At 48.1% G+C, this 10191-nt stretch overlaps 1 protein-coding gene across 2 annotated transcripts in view; it reads left to right on the top strand.

Moving 5' to 3' along the window:
• Positions 1–10191, top strand: part of SELP (selectin P) — a 43108-nt gene that overhangs the window by 9957 nt on the left and 22960 nt on the right. The window contains exons 1-5 of one of the 2 annotated variants that reach the window (XM_047705404.1): positions 1159–1192; positions 3261–3351; positions 4963–5349; positions 8727–8834; positions 9296–9481. In XM_047705404.1, coding sequence (XP_047561360.1) covers positions 1169–1192; positions 3261–3351; positions 4963–5349; positions 8727–8834; positions 9296–9481 — 796 coding nt within the window. In that variant the 5' untranslated portion in view covers positions 1159–1168. Of the gene's footprint in view, positions 1–1158; positions 1193–3260; positions 3352–4962; positions 5350–8726; positions 8835–9295; positions 9482–10191 lie in introns of those variants that run through there. The other variant, XM_047705403.1, reaches the window with a different exon arrangement.

Genomic DNA, 10191 nt, shown 5'->3' with positions numbered 1-10191 from the left:
TGTTTCTTTGATTTTGTTATTAATTGGTTTATAAAATTGGCTGCTCCCATGTTAGGGGCATAGATATTTAAAATTGTTAGATCTTCTTGTTGGACAGACCCTTTAAGTACGACATAGTGTCCTTCCTCATCTCTTCTTATAGTCTTGGCTTAAAATTGAATTTATCTGATTTAAAGATTGCCACCCCAGGTGCCTGGGTGGCTCAGTGGGTTAAAGCCTCTGCCTTAGGCTCGGGTCATGATCCCAGGGTCCTGGGATCAAGCCCCGCATCGGGCTCTCTGCTCAGCGGGGAGCCTGCTTCCCTCTCTCTCTGCCTGCTGCTCTGCCTACTTGTAATCTCTATCTGTCAAATAAATAAATAAAATCTTAAAAAAAAATAAAGATCACCACCCCGGCTTTCTTTTGATGTCCATTAGCATGGTAAATTGTTTTCCACCCCCTCACTTTAAATCTGGAGGTGTCTTTGGGTCTAAAATGAGTTTCTTGCAGATAGCATATCAGTGGTTTTTTTCTTTTCTTTTTTTTAATCTATTCTGATACCCTGTGTCTTTTGATTGGGGCATTTAGCCCATTTACATTCAGGGTAACTATTGAACGATATGAATCTAGTGCCATTGTTATTGCCTATAAGGTGACTGTTACTGTATATTGTCTCTATTCCCTTCTGATCTACTACTTTTAGGCTCTCTCTTTGTTTAGAGGACCCTTTCAGTATTTCCTATAGGGCTGGTTTGGTGTTTGCAAATTCATTTAGCTTTTGTTTGTCCTGGAAGCTTTTTATCTCTCCTTCTATTTTCAATGACAGCCTAGCTGGATATTGTATTCTTGGCTGCAAGTTTTTCTCATTTAGTGCTCTGAATATATCATGCCAGTCCTTTCTGGCCTGCCAGGTCTCTGTGGATAGGTCTGCTGTCAGTCTAATATTTTTACCATTGTATACTACAGACCTATTGTTCTGAGCTGCTTTTAGGTTAGGATTTTCATTCTGTCTCTGAGACTTGTAAGTTTTAATATTAGATGATGGGGTGTTGACCTATTTTTATTGATTTTGAAGGGGATTCTCTTTGTCCATATTGATTAGGTCTCAAGCATTAGGTACTGCCTCTTATTCTTTTTTTTTGAGGTGAATTTTTCCACTTTGTCATTTTGTCCAGAGAAGAACAGATGAATGAGAGAACAAAATGTTAAAAGGGTAAGATCAACCGCAGAAAAATATATACTAGACAAATCAGAAAAGACTCAAAACTGTGTGAAAAGAAAGGGAAAAAAATATATATGTGTGTGTGTCTGTCTGTCTGTCTCAGGCTGGTGAATAGAACAGAGCCACACAGCTGATTGTGAGTATATTTTTGTCTGTTAGAAGAAACTGCCTCCCCAAATTTTAAAGAACTAAGAACTTATATATATACAAAAATAAAGGTAAACATGATGAAGGGATAGAATGGATAGAATATGACTGTAAAGGTGAAAATTTAAATATATTTTTAAAAAAGAATTGATGAGATAAGAAGTTGGTTGAAAAAAGAAAGAAAAAATATATTTAAAAAAAAAAAGGAGAGAATGTGATCAGGCGGGAGATAGAACAAAGCCATACACTAGATTTTGGTCTCTAAGAAGCTGTATCCCAAAATTTTAAGGAAAGAAATACACTCACACGTTTCATGTTGCTGTGATTCTCAAATATCTTTGCCGGAGGTAGAACCGCACCGCCCTTGCCGGGCCGGGCTAAGCAATCTGCTCAGGGTCGCGCTCGGAGCTTTTGTTCCCTGAGCGCTTTCCGTACCGCTTGGGAGGACGGGAATGAAGATGGCGGCCGCCCAGTCGCCGGCCAGAGGAGCCGAGAGCTCCAGACCCCGCTCCTCAGTGCGCCCTGAGAAAAGCCATCAGTCCCTCCTCTCTCCCTGGTCTCTGGCGGAGCTCCAAGCTCCCCCGGCCTGTGACCGAGCATCTCTATCTCTGGTGCATGGCCCTGTTTGGAGTCTCCAAACCCAGCAGATTCCTGCCGCGCTCTCCCGCCACTTCTCCCAGAAAAGAATGGGGGGTCTCCCTGGATCTACCATTTGTGAGGTCTCTGCTCGAAGACCAGTGGCCTGACTGTGCCTCAAGTCAGGGTTTATGGCAACCCCGAGTTGAGAGCTCCTTCCTCGGCTCTGTCTCTGCCCCCGGCTTCCCTGCTCCTATAACTGGGAGCTCTGCTACACTCAGACACGCTGGGTCTTCTTGTAACCCTGAGGGACCTGAGATCACACTGTCCCCACAAGGGTTCTACCCCCCCGCTTAGCCTCTGGAGTGATGTCCCTCTGTGGAGCAGACTTCTAAACGTTCCAATATCAGGCCCCGCTGCTCTCTCACCTGCCGGTAAGTGGCTGACGGAGGCCCCTCCCCCCGTGGTCTGTCTTCCCATATATCTCCTCAGGTTTACTTCTCCGTACGTCCGATCTTCCAGAAAGTGGTTGTTTTTCTGTTCATGGAATTGCTGCTCTTCTTCTCATCAATCTCCCGTTGAGTTCGTAGGTGCTCAGGATGGTTTGGTAACTGTCTAGCTGAACTCCTGGGACCAGATGAAATGTAGGTCTCCAACTCCTCCGCCATCTTGCTCCTCCCCTTGCCTAAAAACATTTTGAAAATGTTAACAGATCTGATAAAATCCCAACAGAAGGGAACTCATTAGAAATAACACTTGCTATTGATCCAAAGGGAGTAAGTTTATATATGTATAAAATATATGTTATGCATATATATTACATATTGAATAATACTGTGGACATAGGCTGAAATTGACAAGCAAGAAGATAAAACATAGATCAATAACACAGAGTAGATGGCATAGCACAGGATAATTCACTGCTGCCCCAGGTATCAAAGCACGGGTCAGTCAGGGAGTCTGTGTGCAACTTCCTAGTACTTTGGGGTGTGGCATACTAGTTCTTAAAGGGAGGTTATTGCATAATAACAATGACAATCTTTTTCTTATGTGAATATTACAGAATGTTCCATAAACAAAAAATATTAGTTGCACAGAGTAGTTACTTGACAAATATCTTGAATGAAAGAAGAAACAAGTTCTGTCCTCGGCTATGGTGCAAGGTACAACTCGGAAGCAGAGCAGTGAGAAACAAGAAGGAGGCAGAGGGCTTGAACCTCCACCCTCACTGGAAACAGGGAGGATTATAACTCAATATACTGATTATGGACAAGAATTTTTTTTTTGCTTCATTGATTTCACATCGATGCTATAAAGTTTTCTTTTCTTGTTTCAGGCCAGCTGCCTAAAAGACATCTGGAACCGGAGATTTCACAGAGTGGTCCTCAGAACGGCCCAGCTCCTTTGGTTCAGTGCCCTAATCTTTGGTAAACTTTATGTTAACCCTTCACCTAGCCCTGAGTAAGGAGGGGACCTTCTCCAAGTAGGAGAAGTTAAGGATGGTAGCCAGTTGTTGTGAGGCATGGGAATACTCTTCTCACCAAATGCCTGGGGGAAAAATGCACCCAACACCATCACACTGCTGGAAAAACTCTGGGAAAACTGAAATGGACATCTCCAGGACCAATTATCCATTAGGCCCAGCCGGCACTGGTCCACAGCACCGTTAGGGACTCACAAAAATGTCTTAGTATACAGTATTCATAGATGTATTTACTTATACCACTGCAACTGTAAAACATAGTTTTGAATATGTTATTATGGAAGAAGGGGCTGATTGAGGTAAAATTGCCTAAACTCCATGGAGGCCAATATTGCAGCCGTGGTGACACCAGAATAAAGTTTTAGGGAAAAGCACTGCAATAGAGGAGTCAGTGAGGGAGAGACCAGCATGACCATCATGCCAAAAGCAGAGGACAGGGTTGAGTAGGAACGAGCCTCTATAAACAGGAAAGACGGCCACTTCCCGGGCTGATTGCCTGCCCTGTACACTTCTTCACATGGGATCTGGCCTCTTCTGGCCCCGGTGAGTTCCCACTGGCTACAAAAACATTATCTTCCCTCAGAGTGCCCCTTACACTTTTGAAGGGCACACCCCTTATTTCATTTAATATCACGAACATGTCTTAAAAGGCTGTTTTAACACGTGAGTGAGCGGAAATGGACACAGCATAATTTATCAGAGAGAAAACAGTCAAGAGCAGCGGAATGAGTGAGACTGCAGATCAGGAGATTTGACTTGTGACCTGCCTGGGCCAAAAACTCGTGTTTCACTCAGCAAGTATTTCCGGGATACCTGTGAGGTGCCACGCTCTGTGCTTGGTGTGAGGGACCCAGAGATGAAAACAGAGCACTACCAGGATTCCTAATCTTGCCGTCACAGGAAGAGACATTCCCACACCCAGTGATGAGGGCGGTAGAGGCAGAGATGAGGTGCGGCAGGAGCCTGGAGGAAGGGGCAGTGAGCCTACCTGGGCGAGTCCTGGAAAGTATGGGGAGGCCCATTCTGCAGGCACACGTGGGGAGGGCAGCCAGAATAGCAGGAAGAGCACTGCAAAGGCACAGAGTGGGAGTCTATCTGCTAAGAAGGTAAATATGGTGGGTGATGAAGCCGGGCCAGCAGACAGGCTCCAGGTCATACAACATCTTATCTTCCAGGTGAGGAGGTAGACCGTGCAGAACAAAAGCAGCCACCGAGACATTTTGTGTGTCACTTAAATTGGGCAAATTACTTAATATGTCTGCCCCACTTATAAAAGGAGGAGACAATTAGACGGCCCAAGTCTGTTATCATCGTGATTACAAATTTCTAATCCTAAGGATCCTCAGAATACAATTTCCTATTCTGACTTCATGGGTTTATGTTTAGATGAAAGATGGAAACTCCTGTTCTTCCTTAGAACAACTAGGTTAGACAGGGACGAGTCCTGTTTGAGGTCTTGCGGTCAGAAGCTCTTCGGGACTACGTGGAATTGTCTTTACGCTCAGGAACTGTGCTGGCTAACGGCGCTAACCTGGCAATCCCTCTCTTTGCTCAGACTTAATAAAGCAGGAAGAAGTGGCGGCGTGGACCTACCACTACAGCACGAAAGCGTATTCGTGGAACTACTCCCGGGTGTTCTGCCAGAAGCACTACACGGACTTAGTGGCCATCCAGAATAAGAAGGAAATTGCTCACCTCAATGAGGTCATACCCTACTCCAGCTCGTACTACTGGATCGGGATCCGGAAGATCGGGGATACATGGACGTGGGTGGGAACCAAACAGCCCCTCACCGACGAGGCGGAGAACTGGGCTGACCACGAGCCCAACAACAAGAAGAACAACCAGGACTGCGTGGAGATCTACATCAAGAGCGTCTCGGCCCCCGGCAAGTGGAACGACGAGCCGTGCGGGAAGCGGAAGCGGGCGCTGTGCTACGCAGGTGAGAGCCCTCCGCCCGGCTCGCTCGCGGCAGGCGTCCCCGGGTCGGTGGCGTGGGGTCGCGGAGTCGGGGCTGTGAGAGCAGGGAACGAGCCGCAGCAGGCCCGGCACTGAGCGGCCTGAGGAACGGATGATGGGGAGGAGAGAGACCGGGTTGTTGAGACTCGAATTTTGCGGTCGTTTCAGGGTCACTCGACCCACTGCCTCATTTTGCAGCTGGTGCTCAGGCGGTTTCGTCTCCCCAGACCGATGTCCAGAGCCTTCTTGCCCCTCGCTGCCCGAGTAGACGCGGAGAGGCGGCTGCACGCCCGCCGGCCCATCCGTGCGGCGCGGGCCCTGCGGTCGGTTCGGGGCTCGGCCGTCCGCCTCGTCCAGTCCTGGGGAGAACCTCGTCAGCCGGACCCTCTGGTTCCCTCATGTCGCTGACGAGACAAAGGCTCGGGCTAGTGAGGAGCGGGCGCGGGGTTCCGAGCCACACGGCGGCGGAGCCGGTTCCAAACTCTTGATCGAACGCGGGTGTTGTGTAGCCACAAGTGCCACTGTCCCCTCCGCTCCCCGTTCTCACGAGACAACACGAGGCCGTGACCGAGAGCCACAGTGTGTTCCGGCTTCCCTTCAGCAGCAGCGGCGTCCAGGGTGCTGGACGCTGGGGGGAGGGGCGGCGCGGGATGGGGCGACTGGGAGTGTCTGCTTCCGGGTGAGCGCACGCGCCGCAGCTCGGCCTTCCTAGTCGTCCTCACGGACGCGCCCTGCTGCCTCACGCGCCTCACCAACGCTGCGGCTGCGAGAGACCACGGCCCGGGGCAGCACGGCCCGGAGCGCTCTGAGGCTGCGTCTTGCAAAATAGCCGCACTCCGCCGTGTACGTTCTAAAATCGACACGGACGGGACCGGAGGGGTTAGGCTGAGTGAAGTAAGTCGCGCAGAGAACAATTACCACGTGGTTTCACTCCTGCGTGGGATGTGAGGAATGGCGCGGAGGACCACGGGCGGGGGGGACCTGAATGGGAGGGAATCACAGAGGGAGACGAACCATGAGAGATTCTGAGGGTTGCAGAGGGGAGAGGGGGTGGGGGATGGGGGCGTCGGGGGATGGGTTTTAAGGAGGGCACGTGTGGCGATGAGCACGGGCTATTTCGGCAGCTAATGAGTCGTTGAACACTACATCAAGAGCTAATGATGTATTACATGTTGGCTAATTGAACTTAAACAACAAAACAAAGTAATAAATATATAAATTCTGGGAATCATAAACACCTCCCCTCAGAACTCCTCCTCCGTTCTCCTCTACTTTTTCTCTCTTCTCGTCAATCTCCCATCCGAGGGAAAACATATCCATAAATGCATTGGCATGTAGTCGGGTCTCGTTTTATAAATAATTTATCAACAAATTAACAAATTTATGAATTTAAACAATCATGACCTGTTCATTGTAGGCCAGGATGAACAGGACCAGAATCTCAGTGCATCCTGCTGCCTCCCGGCCAGCTCCCTACACTCCCTGGGTCATGCCTCCCTGGAATGGTCCCTGTAAGGTTCTCTTGTTGCCAGTAGATGTTTCCAGTTCGCCACTGCCTCCCCTCCCTGCCCAACCTTCAACATCCGTCACTCCAAGATCGCCTTCCCCAGTAAACTGCAAAAAAATCACAAGGAAGGAAAGCGATTAAAAGCTACGGGCATGCGTGAGACCTCTCCTCTAACCTGCAGGAATGTGGGACATGGCTAATGGTTGCAGTTTCGCTGCACAGTCAAGTTTCTGTCTCCACCAAACAACACTCTAGGCAGCCACTATCCTGAGTGGCATGTTTTTGCCACCCAAGCTGGAAAGGGTGTAGGGAAGCATCAGCTCTCTGTAGGAAACAGATGAGAAACAGACATGTCATCTGCAACAAGAAATTAAGTTGGACCACTTCTCTAAATGTCAGGATTTGTTACATCTCAGAACAGCTTAGCAGGAAGGAAAAAAAAAAAAAAGATTCATTCAGTGAATCATCATTATGTCCTTTCCTGAGGATTCAAAGATACAGACCATTACTAACCTGCCTGATTCCCTGAAGTGGAGTAGAGGACAGACCTGGGACTGTTTTCTCATGTATAACATTCTGAGGTCCTGAGGAAGCTACAGTTGGAACAGAATGTGCGTGCGCTAAGAGCACAGGACAGACAGGTATTGCTGCCGGAAGACGGGTGAGGTCGCGGCAATAGGAGAGAAAATGTGGACCAAACATCTGTCCAGTATCTAGCAGCTGTTGCTTCCCCTGCATCTGCCCGTTCTTGGAACCCTTTCTAGTGCCCCTGTGCAGCTTCACCACACTTGCCGGCTGCCTTGGGGACGTTCTCCTGTGGAATCTGCATGAATTCTAGAATTTTTGCATCTCAGAGTTGTGAGGGAACGTAAAGGTCATCTAGTATAACCTTCTATGTGACATATGAATTTTCTCTTGTAATGGACCCCAAAGTGGACCACATATGGCCACAGCTCAGTGCAGAGGAAACACCACCAGAAAATAGTCTAGTCTCAGACCTTGCCCCCACCTGTGACCTCATCAGTAAAAACATTCTCCGTGCTTTCAGAGTACTGATTCTAATGCCAACCGTCCATCAGGTGCCTAGTGCAGAGTGCATATGTCCATCCCCAAGAGCCCCTTGCAGGAAAGAAACTCCAGCCCCTCTCCGCTCAGACTTACTGAGACGGGCCTGGCTGGCCAGTCATGCTCTCCACACCTAAGCCTGGCGTACTGGGACCTGGGAAACACCTCTTCACGAGACTGTCCTGTGCCACAAGGAGGTCTTAGCGTCTCATTTGTTCCTCTGCTCCTCCGCCATGTGATGCTGGCTGCAGATTTGAAAGGAACAAAAGGCTGGAAGGGCTTTGGTCCTGATCTTGGGCAGGTTGGCCTCAGAGAAGTAACTAGTCTGAGTCCCTTAATAGTAGGTGGCAGAGTCAGGATTCTGATCACGTGTGTATGGCCGCCCACATCTGCTTCCTAACCTTTACGCTGCGCTGTCACAGGGGCTTCTGTAATACAACTCTAAGAATATTCTTGGTTAAAAACCACAACCTATTTCATACCACATAGAGGAGTGTCTCTGTCTACGCATCTATCGGTGGCTCTTTGTCTCTCTGCCTCACATAGCCATCCCTCCTTAGGAAACACTTAGCTCAGCCTAGAATGGAAGCCAGGCAATGCTCTGGTGGGTTCCTACAACGTCCTTCACAGGGGCCAGGCTGGCCCACCAGAGGACACAGTCATCTTCTATGGTTTGGTCAGCTTAGTCTTACCCGAGAGGGGCTGAGTCTGTGGCCTGGGGAATAATCCCGCTTTTCTTCATGCCTCCTGGGAATGCCCATGATTCTGGTCCTTCTGAATCCATGCAGCCTCCTGCCAGGACATGTCGTGTAGCAAGCAAGGAGAGTGCATTGAGACCATTGGGAACTACACCTGCTCCTGCTTCCCTGGATTCTACGGGCCAGAATGTGAATATGGTGAGGCCACTCTTTTGTTGATATTATTGTGGTCGTTGGTCTTGTGCTGGAGGTGGTGCCAGGGAAGGAATCATGTTGGAGACTCACCAGTGAGTAAAGGCTAGCCCCGGCCCCCTCCATGGTCTGTGAGTCTGCCCCACTCCAACTGTCCCAAGACATACACTCTGGGTAAAACATTTCCTTCTTGGAACATTGGCTCATAAAATCCTAAAGGGTAAAAGAGAAACATAAAGGAAGCAAAGCAAAGGCTGATATTGCTCATTTGATAAAAACCGGTGAAAGATTGATTATTTCCCAAGATGCAGCCAATACCAAAGCACCAAGTAAAGATGACCAGGTTGGGTTAGAAGCCCAGAGAGATGGGGTTCGGAGGGTTATACAAACAGCTTTCAATGTCTAGCAAACCTGACATTATCTTTAAACCTGCAGTGAAAAAGAAAATCAATATTTTGTCCCCACAGTCAGAAAGTGTGGGGATCTCGATCTCCCTCGGCAAGCATTCATGAACTGCAGCCACCCTCTGGGAAACTTCTCCTTCACTTCAGAGTGCAGGTTCCACTGCGCGGAAGGGTACGAACTGAATGGGCCCAGCAAGCTGGAATGCTTGGCTTCTGGAGCCTGGACGAGTGAGCCACCGCAGTGTGTTGGTATGTGGACCCTATTCTTTCCATCCTCACTGACCACTAGAATTTCAGAGGAGGAAAACAAGCTTTCTCCATTAAAAAAAATATGAGAAATCATGAGGATCCACATTAGATGGGGAATTCTGATTTTTGCTATTGCCCGTCAATGAGAGTAACACTAATTTTGATTTTCTTTTTTTTTTTTTTTTTTTTTTTTTTTTTTTAAAGATTTTTTTTTTATTTATTTATTTGACAGAGAGAAATCACAAGTAGGCAGAGAAGCAGGCAGAGAGAGAGAGGAGGAAGCAGGCTCCCTGCTGAGCAGAAAGCCCGATGCGGGGCTCGAACCCAGGACCTGGGATCATGACCTGAGCCGAAGGCAGCGGCTTAACCCACTGAGCCACCCAGGCGCCCCTAATTTTGATTTTCATGATGCTTTGTATCGGTAGAGTGAGGTAATCGACGTAATTCTTGATTCTCAGGCAAAAGCATCACAAAGAGAGACAGGCTCTGTCTTTGTCAGTTGCAAAGCAAATAGAGTATAATAATGAGGTCTTAGGGCTGAGTATTATTAATTTGGTAATTTTACCTTTCTTCTTTAAAAAGTAAATGAACTGTGAGGATATTTGGGTCTTTCAAAATCATTGCTGAAAGTTTGTGTTTTTTTAAAGATTTTATTTATTTATTTGACAGAGATCACAAGTAGGCAGAGAGGCAGGCAGAGAGGTGGGGGA

This window comes from Lutra lutra, chromosome 15, assembly GCF_902655055.1.
Source record: "Lutra lutra chromosome 15, mLutLut1.2, whole genome shotgun sequence".
NCBI lineage: Eukaryota > Metazoa > Chordata > Mammalia > Carnivora > Mustelidae > Lutra > Lutra lutra.
The sequence above is the reverse complement of the archived record's forward strand: the minus strand, read 5'-3'. Positions and strand labels throughout refer to the sequence as shown.